The 13,500-nt window shown below is 43.8% G+C and overlaps 2 protein-coding genes across 8 annotated transcripts in view; both read left to right on the top strand.

Annotated features, from left to right (window-relative positions):
* The window catches only part of ripor1 (RHO family interacting cell polarization regulator 1), an 82,307-nt gene extending 78,733 nt beyond the window's left edge, over window positions 1-3,574 (top strand). For all 5 annotated transcript variants that reach the window (XM_041889963.2, XM_041889962.2, XM_041889964.2 and 2 more), the window contains one exon: window positions 2,074-3,574. In XM_041889963.2, coding sequence (XP_041745897.2) covers window positions 2,074-2,174 — 101 coding nt within the window. In that variant the 3' untranslated portion in view covers window positions 2,175-3,574. The remainder of the gene's footprint in view (window positions 1-2,073) is intronic.
* A 310-nt stretch (window positions 3,575-3,884) lies between these two features.
* On the top strand, window positions 3,885-9,725 carry LOC121576649 (transcriptional repressor CTCF-like). Of its 3 annotated transcripts, none has more exons than XM_041889968.2 (12): window positions 3,885-4,247; window positions 5,505-5,595; window positions 5,825-6,328; window positions 6,481-6,835; window positions 6,952-7,122; window positions 7,210-7,464; window positions 7,560-7,709; window positions 7,870-8,030; window positions 8,290-8,472; window positions 8,581-8,716; window positions 8,866-9,111; window positions 9,235-9,725. In XM_041889968.2, the coding sequence occupies exons 2-12, from the start codon at window positions 5,572-5,574 to the stop codon at window positions 9,438-9,440; spliced, it is 2,391 nt and encodes a 796-aa protein (XP_041745902.1). In that variant the 5' UTR covers window positions 3,885-4,247; window positions 5,505-5,571; the 3' UTR covers window positions 9,441-9,725. The 3 variants fall into 3 exon arrangements, with proteins under 3 accessions (XP_041745902.1, XP_041745900.1, XP_041745903.1); XM_041889966.2 differs by having other exon boundaries at window positions 3,886-4,247; window positions 9,232-9,725; XM_041889969.2 differs by lacking the exon at window positions 5,505-5,595 and having other exon boundaries at window positions 3,886-4,247; window positions 9,232-9,725.
* The last annotated feature ends 3,775 nt before the right edge of the window (window positions 9,726-13,500 follow it).

Genomic DNA, 13,500 nt, shown 5'->3' with positions numbered 1-13,500 from the left:
CTGACATGCACTGTCAACTGTGGGACCTTATATAGACAGGTGTGTGCCTTTCCAAATCATGTCCAATCAATTGAATTTACCACAGGTGGACTCCAATCAAGTTGTAGAAACATCTCAAGGATGATCAATGGAAACAGGATGCACCTGAGCTCAATTTCGAGTCTCATAGCAAAGGGTCTGAATACTTATGTAAATAAGGTATTTCAGTTTTTTATTTGTAGTAAATTTGCAAACATTTCTAAAAACCTGTTTTCGCTTTGTCATTATGGGGTATTGTGTGTAGATTGATGAATAAGGCTGTAACGTAACAAAATGTGGAAAAAGTCAAGGGGTCTGAATACTTTCCGAATGCACTGTATGTATGTATATACACTATATATACAAAAGTATGTGGACACCCCTACAAATGTGTGGATTCAGCTATTTCAGCCACACCCGTTGCTGACAGGTGTATAAAATCGAGCCCACAGCCATGCAATCTCCATAGACAAACATTGGCAGTAGAATGGCCTTATCTGAAGAGCTCAGTGACTTTCAACGTGGCACCGTCAAAGGATGCCACCTTTCCAAGTCATTTCGTCAAATTTCTGCCCTGCTAAAGCTGCACCGGTCAATTGTAAGTGCTGTTATTGTGAAGTGGAAACGTCTAGGAGCAACAACGGCTCAGCCGCGAAGTGGTAGGCCACACAAGCTCACAGAATCAGACCGCTGAAGTGTGTAGCGCAACTGAGGCTTTCCTCAGTTGCAACAATTTTTTTTAATTTTTTTTTTTTTTTAGTCATTTAGCAGACGCTCTTATCCAGAGCGACTTACAGGAGCAATTAGGGTTAAGTGCCTTGCTCAAGGGCACATCGACAGATTTTTCACCTAGTCGTCTCGGGGATTAGAACCAGCGACCTTTCGGTTACTGGCACAACGCTCTTAACCACTAAGCTACCTGCCGCCCCAACACTCACTACCGAGTTCCAAACTGCCTCTGGAAGCAACGTCAGCACAAGAACTGTTCGTCGGGAGCTTCATGATATGAGTTTCCATAGCCAATCAGCCGCACACAAGCCTAAGATCACCATGCACAATGCCAAGCGTCAGCTGGAGTGGTGTAAAGCTCGCCGCCATTGGACTCTGGAGCAGTGGAAACACGTTCTCTGGAGTGATGAGTCACGCTTCACTATCTGGCAGTCCGATGGACGAATCTGGGTTTGGCGGATTCCAGAAGAACACTACCTGCCCCAATACATAGTGCCAACTATAAAGTTTGGTGGAGGAGGAATAATGGTCTGAGGGTGTTTTTCATGGTTCGGGCTAGGCCTCTTAGTTCCAGTGAAGGGAAATCTTAACGCTACAGCATACAATAACATTCTAGACGATTCTGTGCTTCCAACTTTGTGGCAACAGTTTGGGGAAGGCCCTTTCCTGTTTCAACATGACAATTCCCCCATGCACAAAACGAGGTCCATACAGAAATGGTTTGTCGAGATCGGCGTGGAATAACTTGACTGGCTTGCACAGAGCCCTGACCTCAACCCCATCTAACACCTTTGGGATTAATTGGAACGCTGGCTGCGAGCCAGGCCTAATCGCCCAACATCAGTGCCCGACCTCACTAATGCTCTTGTGGCTGAATGGAAGCAAGTCCCCGCAGCAATGTTCCAACATCTAGTGGAAAGTCTTCCCACAAGAGTGGAGGCTGTTATAGCAGGAAAGGGGGGACCAACTCCATGTTAATGCCCATGATTTTGGAATGAGATGTTCGACGAGCAGGTGTCCACATACTTTTGGTCATGTCTCTGACATTACTCGTTCTGATATTTCTTTAGAAAAAATAATATTTCTGGATTATGTGTGTATTGTTTTATTGCTAGGTATTACTGCACTGTTGGAGCTAGAAACACCAGCATTTCGCTGCACCTGCAAATGTGTGTACGTGACCAATAAACGTTGATCAAGGGGTACAAGGGCACAGAGGGTGGGGTTTCTGTGGGAGGCATCTAGTGAATGAGGGAATAATGGGATAAGATGTTTGAGGGGAAAGAGACACGTATGTGTGATTGACGTTCTCTGTGTTCCATCCAGGTGAGGAGGGGAAGCTGGCCCACAGACACGTTGAGACATCACTGCAGGAGGGAGTGCCACGCCTCTTCTCCCCTGGCAGCATGGCCAGCACAGCCTTCTAATGCCACTACAACGGAATACTGATACCATCATGCCCATGTCAACACACTGTTACAGAGCCATTATGCCATACACACATCAAAATATACACTGTCAAAGAGGGTACAATATACCCATATGCAAAGAGGATGCTGACTGTTGCACATGCACTCACTAACACTGGGATGACATCTACAGCTTGACACGAAGTCAGTGAACTAAACTCGCATATTACCAACCTGTGTGTAAATAAGTGATAACTACTCATGAAGAACTGTGGAATTGTAGAATCGATGAAGAGTGGTAGAAATATTTTACTGCCTTACAGTATGTTTTGGTCTGGTGGTGTTGCCTTCTGAGTCAGGTAATTATAGCTGGGATGATGAATGGATGGTAGGACACAACAATCATTGTGTCAGATCATGGCATTGATAGAACAAAGTGGAAAAGTGACATGATTACTTTTCTGGGGAAATGCACTTTTGATCTGCTGAATTTGTGATGAAGCAGGTTGGCGTTGGTCTGTGTTGAGAATGACTGAGTGTGTGGTAGGAGTACTGAAGTAAGTCATGGGGATGGAAGGATTGGGTTGTTCCTCAGGAGATGATGGTGGTGCATCAGTTCCAAATTCTAGGACCACGGTCTGATGAGGAGCTTGTTGAAATGCCGGCTGGGAAAGGAAGTCTGAAGAAAGTTATTACAGTGCCATCATTCCATACTATCATTATATGCTTTATGGAAACATATATTCCCACTGGAAGTGTATATGTTATATAATTGTAGTGTAATTCGGTTGCCATTGTAGAAACAATCTGAGTAAATTCATATTTGGTTTGAGTGCTGATGCCTCAAGTCACCATGCACTTCCTTGGACTCGCGCCACTGTTGATATAACTGAAGATCATTTCTGCTGTATGGGTGGTGGAGTTCTTTTTTTATTATTATTATTGAAAACTTAAAACTGTGGTGGACTGGACTTTGCCTTTTTGGAGCAGACAACTTCTCACTTAAACAGACAACCAGACTGTGCTAGGACTGGCCACCTGCTGGCAATATAGTGTGGAATTAGGGAGTGATGAGAACCTGCATTCACTGTATATTATTTACTTTGCAGAGTCATCCGTTTTATTATATAGGACTTCAAAATAACAATAGACAACTTAAAAAGCTCCTTCAGTGTATAAGTGCCTCAAGTTAGTGGAGAGTGGTTTAATGAGACATGAGATGAGACTAAGAATGAAGAGATGCAGTGCTAATAGAAACACTGCAGCAAAGTATATTTTCCATGACTCAAATTGTGCAGCATTAAAATAAGTGATTTTCTTTAGATTTTTTTTTTTTTCTATAAGAGTATAGTCTGGCAGATATCTTGCCTGGCATCAAATGTAAACGAATTATTAATAAAAATGTGTTCAAAAATGAAGTTTCCTTTTGCTGTGATAGGGAAATTATACATTATCACCCTTCTATGTTAATTACATTTGGTCATATTAAAATAAACAGACACATAGCTAATGAAACTGTAGCCATGGCTTTTGGCACAGCAATGAGGGGCAGACACACATTATTGTTCAAACTGATAGAAAAACCTGGAAAAAGTTGATGACTAACATTGAATGGCTCAATTATATGTACAGGTTTTCAATAATTTTGGTACAACTACATTAGAGGCAGACACATTCAGATAGGGTTTATTATTATTTATTATAGGCCTGTTGAATAAATATATAATACACCCTGTGACAACAGATTTTAACTTGACATTCATATGAAGTTAGAAATTCTATCAGATTTATGATAAATAACCTCAAATGATCTATTCATGACTGTACCTTATTTCAAAAGTAGCGCCCCACATGGCCAATCCCCATAATTCAATGTTTACACCCACCCCTTCGCCACCGCCCCCCTTCACTCTGCACAGGCGCACGAACTTCACAAGGCCGCCATTTTGTGCGGAGCCTATTCTGAAAAAGCGGGAGAGGATTAAAACCCCCGGAGGAGAAGGGCGAAATTCTCAGCCATCTCGGTCAGATTGAAGAACATACTCTGGGCTTTCTATCGAATTCAGCGAGGAAATAAACGGCGAAGAGCAGGTAAAGTAAGAGTACTTTCCAGAAAAGGGGGGAGCTTTGCAGGAGCTTTAATCGGCCTCTAGGTGTCACGATGGGGCTCCCGGTCCAGGCGGCAGACGGGGGGTGTTTGTCTCCCTCTATCGTTATTGAAAATTTAGCAAAAAACATTTATAACCCAGAAGTTCAACGAAATTTTGCAATAACGACTCATTTTGGAGCTATATTAGTTTGCATTTCGGAAAGGATCGACCAATAAAGACTTCAACGTGTTGGTTTAGTTCTAAGGCCAGGCGTCCATTTTCTTTTTCTTCGTCTTTGTTTCCTGCCTTTTCACGGAGTCGAGATGGAAACTCGCGGTTGCGTATCAACTCAACGCGCGCCAGATTGCAGCCCAGAACAACGAATTTTCTAAAGCGCACATACAATTTTGCTACAGTAACTCATAGCGAACGTTAGTTGTATACAGCTAGCTAACTACCCGTCCAACGCATAACTTGTTAGCTAGACCGCTAAGTTAACTATGTAACGTTACTTTCAACGCCACTAACTAGTATTGTTAACTAATAAAGCCAGCAATTATCGAAATTATAAGTACAGTAACAAAACTGTTTGCTGTCAATGTTTTCGCCCACAAGCACAACGGCCTTCGCAACAGCTAGCAAACCCCTACCATTGACTTGGATAACTTGCTAACTGTTAGTTTGATAGAGGTTATAGTTTAGCTAACTAATTATCATATTTTAAAAGCTAGCAATTAAACAAGTCCAAGTCAAGACGATTCACAATTTTAGCAGGCGCCAGCTTCTTACTAGCTAACGTTAGGTAGCTAGATTGGCTTGTTGCGCAGACCGAATTAAAACAAGGAAGATGCATAGCTAGCTAAATGACCCCGATAGCCGTTTCCAGTAAAACGACGTCTCCCTCCGCCCTAAATTTAATGCGCATGTAATCTAGAATTTTTAACGAAATGTCTTCTGCAAGCTCACTGCAGTTCATGTTCCATCCAGTGTCCGTTGTCTGATTCAAATCCTACCTTGAGCTACAACGACACTAGCTAGCTCGAATTGATAAAAACAGGGTAGAGCTCCCTCTACAACCCGGCTGGTAGCGGTACAAAAACATGACTAGCTAACGTTAGCTAGCTATATGACTTCATGTCCTCTATCAAAATTGCGGCCCGCAATTGCAGCCTGGCCGTACTAGCTACGAATGTCTGCGCGCATTCAATTCATGCAGTAGGTTTATGTAGAAAGTTCAACTTGTTTGTCTTCCCCGCAGGTTGAGTGTCAGGTAACAGTCAGGAGAGTTGAGTCAGAAATTGAGGAAGCCAAGCAGGTCTAGAAAGATGAAGTATTCCTTTCTGGTGCAGGTAACAATTTAGGAAGTTGCATCAACTTTATCTGAGATCTTGAGTGAACTGAACACTATGCCATTTTCTGTCTGTTAGGCCTAGCTAGATTGATCATATGTCCAGGTACTGAAAAGTGTTTTAAAATCCCTGCAAATAGAAAATACAGTTTCAACATTTATGAATAAATGAGTTTACATTACATTGCTAGATTGTGTGCTGATTGTTGGTTTTGGGTTGGCTCTCTCAGGTATTACCAATGGACGGAGGACCAACTGACGTTGTGGTTGAGGCCAAGGACAGCATCACCTATGAGGGGGAGGAGGTGGTGGCAGACCTGCTCCAGCAAGCAGCAGAGGGGGTGATGGACGAGCAGCCAGCGGGAGAGGCATGTCTAGATCCCCAGCAGCTGGTGGATGGAGTCAATGTGGAGATGATGGTAATGGATTCCCTGGACCCGGCCCTGCTGCAGATGAAGACTGAGGTGATGGACGCCCCTGTGGTCACAGCCCACGAGGCCACTGTCACCACTGTGGATGAGACCCAGATCATCACTCTGCAGGTTGTCAATTTGGAGGAGCAGCAGCTTGGAGGCCTTGGGGAGCTACAGCTAGTCCAGGTGCCTGTCTCTGCTGTGCCCGTAACGCAGGCCACTGTAGAGGAGCTACAGGGAACCTTTGTGGACGCCACGGCCATGCCCAAAGATGGAAATCCTATGATCTGCCACACCCTGCCCCTGCCAGAGGGCTTCCAGGTAAGAGACTGCACTTCACTAGACTAGATATTACATAATTCAGAGCTAATGGAAGCATCTTTTCCCAGTGGTGTACAGCAGAGTTTTGTGCCACTGGTGCATATCTAGATGTACTAGTTCTAGAGAAACTTTCAACACTACTGCTTCTTCAGGTGGTGAAGGTGGGTGCGAATGGTGAGGTGGAGACAGTGGAGCAGGATGAGCTCCAGCACCAGGAGGAGCAGCAGGTCCAGCCTGAGGAGGAGGAGGAGGAGCTGCACTGCGAGCCCCAGGCTGAAGACCCACAATGGACCACGGACCCAGACTACCAGCCCCCAGCCAAGAAGACTGCCAAGAAGGCAAAGAAGAGCAAGCTGCGCTACAACACAGAGGGGGACAAAGACAACATGGATGTGTCTGTCTATGACTTTGAGGAGGAGCAGCAGGAGGGGATGCTCTCTGAGGTCAACGCGGAGAAGGTGGTGGGCAACATGAAGCCCCCCAAACCCACCAAGATCAAGAAGAAGGGTGAGATTACTAGCACCCCTGCTTGCTGTGTCCTTTGTTTATAGTGAATGTTGTAACTCAAGTTGTGGTGCTGTTTGCCTCTGCAAGTGCTGACTCTAGGCATTTGTATGCTCCAGGTGTGAAGAAAACATTCCAGTGTGAGCTGTGTAGCTACACCTGTCCCCGCCGCTCCAACCTGGACCGACATATGAAGAGCCATACGGACGAGAGGCCCCACAAGTGCCATCTGTGTGGAAGGGCCTTCAGGACCGTTACCCTGCTGAGGAACCACCTCAACACACACACAGGTATGATGTCATCAGTCACATTGAAGGACGGTCCTATATTGCTAGTCCTGTCCATGTTGGATACCGTTATAACTGTTCTGTCTACAGGTACCAGACCACACAAGTGTCAAGATTGTGACATGGCCTTTGTGACCAGCGGAGAGCTGGTCCGACATCGTCGCTACAAGCACACTCATGAGAAACCCTTCAAGTGCTCCATGTGTGACTATGCCAGTGTGGAGGTGAGCAAGCTGAAGCGGCACATCCGTTCCCACACCGGGGAGCGTCCGTTCCAGTGCAGTCTGTGCAGCTACGCCAGCAGAGACACCTACAAGCTGAAGAGACACATGAGGACACACTCGGGTGAGGCACAGCCACAAGGAAACTGTGTAAACACAATTAGTGACTGACCTGATTGTTGAACTTGTTCACTCATGTTTCCTTGCTTTGTTTTCCAGGAGAGAAGCCATATGAATGCTACATCTGCCACGCCCGTTTCACCCAGAGTGGAACCATGAAGATGCACATCCTGCAGAAGCACACAGAGAACGTGGCCAAGTTCCACTGCCCCCACTGTGACACAGTTATCGCCCGCAAGAGTGACCTGGGTTAGATACCTAGACGTTGACTTGACCTGATCATCCCAATATGATGACCGCATGATTTGGACATTTCCACCGTAAACTTAATCGTGCTTGAACTTGCCTAATGTGTATACAGATGACATCTCTCTCATTAAGCTGGTTTTAACACCCCTCTCTCCTCCAGGTGTCCATCTGCGTAAGCAGCACTCGTTCATTGAGCAGGGCAGGAAATGCCGTTACTGTGATGCTGTGTTCCACGAGCGCTACGCTCTCATCCAGCACCAGAAGTCCCACAAGAATGAGAAACGCTTCAAGTGTGACCAGTGTGACTACTGCTGCAGACAAGTAAGAGGGCCTGCTGTCTGTAACCTGGGATGATTGATGGATCTAGACCAGCGTAAATGTACAGTGTAGGATGCTGGGTAGCTACGGCGATGGCGTCAATGCCCCTTTTGTCAGTAATTATCCAATCAAGGTCATTGGCAGGAAGGCAAGGGTTTATGGAAATTGGTTCTATGCTGATTGTTTTGTGATGGAGTTGGTAAAATTCCCAGCAGTTTCTCTGTCCTTATGCTGTGTTTCTTGCTTTCTTTGCATTGACTAGGAGCGCCACATGCTGATGCACAGGCGCACGCACACAGGAGAGAAGCCTTACTCCTGTAGCCAGTGCGAGAAGACCTTCCGTCAGAAGCAGCTCCTGGACATGCACTTCCGGCGCTACCATGACCCCAACTTTGTGCCGACTGCCTTTGTGTGCACAAAGTGTGGCAAGACCTTCACCCGCAGGGTATGGACACTTACTCAAACACAAATTAACTGAGTGGAAGAATACACCTATGTTTTGGACATAGCCCTTCATTTTATTTTATTTTACATTTTGTGTTCCTCTCCTTAGAACACCATGGCCAGACATGCAGAGAACTGTAACGGGGATCCTGGTGAAGGAGAGAATGGAATCCCACCCAAGAGAGGACGAGGTGGGAGGAAGAGGAAGATGCGCTCAAGGAAGGACGATGATGACGACGACAGTGGTGAGAGGCCTGTTTTACAGAAACATATCTAATTGTAGTGGCCTATTAACTTTGCTATAGTAAGCTTTTTCAGTTCACACCTCTACTTACTATTGCTTGTTGAATGTAATGAGATCAGTGTTACTCTTTTTAACTGTTCCCATCTCCAGAGGACAATGCTGATCCTGAGCTGGATGACATTGATGAAGAGGATGAGGAGGCTGAGGCGGCACTGCTGGAGGATGAAGAAGAGGAGGAGGAGATGGAGTTGGAGCAGGCTCCACCCACCAAGCCTATCCCTGCCCCTGTGGAGCCTCCCGTGAAGAGGAAACGCGGTAGACCCCCCAAGAATGCGCCCAAACCCGCCTCACCTGCCAAAGCTAGCAAGGCTACCCCTAAGGGCAAGGCTGCTGCAGGTGAGTTAAACCCCACTGGTCCTATGTCATGGAATGTCTAACTCTATGCCCATTTTATGCCAAGGTTAATGACCATTTCATGCTGCGTTATAATGCCTGGTGTTACCTCTGTCTCCTCAGCAGCAGCCATCATCCAGGTGGAGGATGAGAATACAGGTGCCATAGAGAACATCATAGTGAAGAATGAGCCAGAGGCTGAGCAGGCTGCCATAGAGGTGGTGGTTGAGCAGTCAGAGGAGGCAGAGGCAGGGGTGGCGCTGCCTGTAGCAGAGGTTGCGTCCAACGGAGATCTCACCCCTGAGATGATCCTCAGCATGATGGACCGGTGATCTAGCCCACACAGACAGCTCAAGGACTTCCCCCTTCTCTCAACATTTCCCTTCAAGTCCACCCTCTTCATATGATCTGCCATATTACAAACCACTCCGCTTTACTCTTTATTTTCATAATTTGTTTTTAACAAATCTGTGTTTCTTTTCACTCTCAAACCCACATCCTTCCATGCATTCACTGTAACAGTTTAAGTTCCAATTGCTTTGGTCTGGGGCGGCAGGTAGCTTAGTGGGTAAGAGCGTTGTGCCAGTAACCGAAAGGTCGCTGGTTCTAATCCCCGAGCCGACTAGGTGAAAAATCTGTCGATGTGCCCTTAAGGCACTTAACCCTAATTGCTCCTGTAAGTCGCTCTGGATAAGAGCGTCTGCTAAATGACTAAAATGTAAATGTAAAAATGTCTGTAGAAATGTAGATTTTGGAGGGTGGATAAATTGGTGAAATAATGGATCCATTCTCTACTGTAATCTATTAGTGCATGGAGGGGTGGTAGCTGAGGTTCTACACATGGTGGACATTGGGACTTACTGTAGTGGTCAGTTGTGTCCCCCCCCCTTCACTCTAACAACTATTCTCTTAACCGGTTTGTGACCTTGACATGGCAACAGTGAGTGCCAAGTGAGCCTTGGAATCTAGAACCTTATATCTGCTGTAGACTAAAACTGACTTTTGAAAGGAACTCCTTTCTTTTTTGACATTTATTTACTGCATATTCCATTTGACTTATTATTATACTTGTCACAGATTATGAAGTTTGTAGAGCCTTACATCAACATCAAATTAACTATTATAATCAGGCCAGGGACAATGGATTCATCCATCCACAAAGTTTAAGACCGCGGTTGTTATGTTGTACAAAAGGTAATCTGGGCTGGTTTTGCTTGTAAATACTTTTATTTTAGTTTTGTTACCAACATTTTAATATTTTTCTAGTGATTTAAAGACCTTTAATGCTGGAGGAAAGGAACTCAACCGTAGCTGTTTGGAACACAGGTCCTATGTGGCTTTCTAATCTCTAATGTGGGAGGCTTTGCCCACTTTGAGAATCATGTTGGCAATATGACCTTCCCTGTTTTGAGCTTTTTAGCCAGAATATTTGTAGTGGCGTTATGGAGGTACATTACATATTCTTATCCCACTGTTCATCCCAAACCACAGTCACTAATGTTATAGTTTTTGAAAGATGACCATGTCTTGTTTTGCATTTCAAGATGAGGTAAAGAGATAAAGTGATGTAAAATGTGTTAATATTCTTAAAAGCTTTAGTCAAGATCTGTGTTCAACTCTTACCCTACGAGGTCCGGAGCCTGCTGGTTTTCTGTTCTACCTAATAATTAATTGCACACACCTGGTGTCCCAGGTCTAAATCACTCCCTGATTAGAGGGGAACAATGAACAAATTCAGTGGAACTGGCTTCGCGGTCCAGAGTTGAATTTGAAGAGGGAGGTGTCCAATTGAACTAGCTTCAGGTCTTAACTGTAAATGAAATATGATTGTTGAGGCTTTGGTAATCTTGTGAAGCAGAATGTTTCTCCCAGTTCACTGTTAATTTCTCAGACCGTTTTGTCCTAACTGCATAGTTTTGTTTTGGGATGTGTACAGGAGCGGTCAGAGGGCCTTGAGAAATTCTGATAATGAAGTTCAAAAAGGGGAGGAGAGAACTATGAGGGAAGGATATTTTGTATAAAGTTTGTTACTCGTTTAAGATGACTATTTACTTTCTTTCACAACATTTTAATGCTGATACAACCTGACATTTCCTCCTATATGTAATTGCATTGAAATTGTTTTTTGTCAAGCGCTTAAATTCTGGGTTAATGCATTTTTGTACCTGGCTGTACTGTGTGAATTTTGCAATGATCTGAAAACCAACATAAATACATGTATTATGGCTGGGTTGGGCTGAGAGGGCATGTATGAGGAATGTATTGCTGTACAGCTAATAAAAAGATATTGGCCTACTGTGTTCTTTTTGTGGAAATGTTTCTCTTGATATTACTATGTTATTACAGCAGATCATGTAGGGATCTTTATCAAAGGTGATACTGAAAGGCTTGTCATATCCTGTCTCAGGGCTTCAAGCTTGCTGTGGTTTCACTCTGAGTGTGATTGACAGCTTTGCAAACCCTGGTACATGGCATCGGCTGGGGCTTGTTTATCTTTTTGGCCATTTGTTTTATGTTGACCACAGGGGCTACTATATGAGCTGTGTTTGTTTTAGTGTGTAGAAGAGCAGCAGCTGGTTATCTGGAACAAAGTGCTTCAGAAGGGTTTCCAGGCGGAGGGTTGTTCACCCCTAATTAAAGCAGGTTACTGTTTTCTGTCATGAATCTTGTTCTGGAGGCTGCCCTGCGGAGTGATCACTAGCTCATAAATCATAAAATCTGATTTTAAACCTAACCATAACCACACTCCTAACTTTAAATTAAGACCAAAAAGCAACAACAACAAAATCCATACATTTGTACAATATAGCCAATGGATGTAATTGTATTTTTTTGTCAATCTTGATTAGATCATTATTCAACTCTGAGTCAATACAAGTTAGAATCACCTTTGGCAGTGATTACAGCTGTGTCTTTTTGGGTAAGTCTAAGAGCTTTGCACACCTCGATTGTACAATATTTGCCCATTATTCTTTTATTAAACTCTTCAAGCTCTGTCAAGTTGGTTGTTGATCATTGCATGACAGCTATTTTCAAGTCTTGCCATATAATTTTAAGTCAAAACTGTAACTAGGCCACTCAGGAACATTCAATGGGCTAATATAAATACTATGCATGCCAGTCTCTCTTAGCTAAGAGTTGAGGAGAGACTGACTGCATCACTTCTTTTTATAAGAAACAATGTGTTGAAAATCCCAAATTGTTTGCATAGTCAACTTACACACACACTTACCCCACCAGACATGCCACCAGGGGTCTTTTCACAGTCCCCAAATTCAAGAAAGCGTACAGTATTATGTAGAGCCATTATTGCATGGAACACCGTTCCATCTCATATTGCTCAAAAGAACAGCAAACCTGGTTTAAAAAACAGATAAAGCAACACCTCATGGCACAATGCCTCCCCTTTTTGACCTAGATAGTTTGTGTGTATGTATTGATATGTAGGCTACGTGTGCCTTTTTTAAATTGATGTAGTTCTGTCCGTGAGCTGGTCTTGTCTATTCATGTTCTATATTATGTCATGTTTTGTGTGGACCCCAGGAAGAGTAGCTGCTGCTTTCGCAACAGCTAATGGGGATCCTAATAAAATACCAACTGTTGTCTTGGTAAGCAACTCCAGTGTATATTTGGCCTTGTGTTTTAGATAATTGTCGTGCTGAAAGGTGAATTTGTCTCCCAGTGTCTGTTGGAAAGCAGACTGAACCAAGTTTTCCTCTAGGATTTTGCCTGTGCTTAGCTCTATTCCATTTATTTTTATCCTAAAAAAACTCCCTAGTCTTTGCCAATGACAAGCATACCCATAACATGATGTTGCCACCACCATGCTTGAAAATATGAAGAGTGGTACTCAGTGATGTGTTGTGTTGGATTTGCCCCAAACACTGTATTCAGGACAAAACGTTCATTTCTTTGCCACATTTTTTGCAGTATTACTGAAGTGCCTTGTTGCAAACAGGATGCATGTTTTGGAATATTTGTATTCTGTACAGGCTTCCTTCTTTTCACTCTGTCATTTAGGTTAGTATTGTGGAGTAACTACAATGTTGTTGATCCATCTTCAGTTTTCTCCCATCACAACCATTAAACTCTTAACTGTTTTAAAATCACCATTGGCCTCATAGTGAAATCTTTATACACCATCCAAAGCCTAATTAATAACTTCACCATGAGCAAAGGTCTATTCAGCGTCTGCTTTTTATTATTATTATACATCTACCAATCTGTATTGAAAAACCTCCCTGGTCTTTGTGGTTGAATCTGTGCTTGAAATTCACTGCTCGATTGATGGACCTTACAAATAATTATTTGTATGTTTGGGGTATAGAGATGGGGTAGTCATTCAAAAATCATGTTAACTACTATTATTGAACACAAAATGAGTCCATGAAA

This window comes from Coregonus clupeaformis, chromosome 11 (genome assembly GCF_020615455.1).
Source record: "Coregonus clupeaformis isolate EN_2021a chromosome 11, ASM2061545v1, whole genome shotgun sequence".
In the NCBI taxonomy this organism is placed as follows: domain Eukaryota; kingdom Metazoa; phylum Chordata; class Actinopteri; order Salmoniformes; family Salmonidae; genus Coregonus; species Coregonus clupeaformis.
Note: the sequence above shows the minus strand (reverse complement) of the source record. Positions and strands in the feature narration are given on the sequence as shown.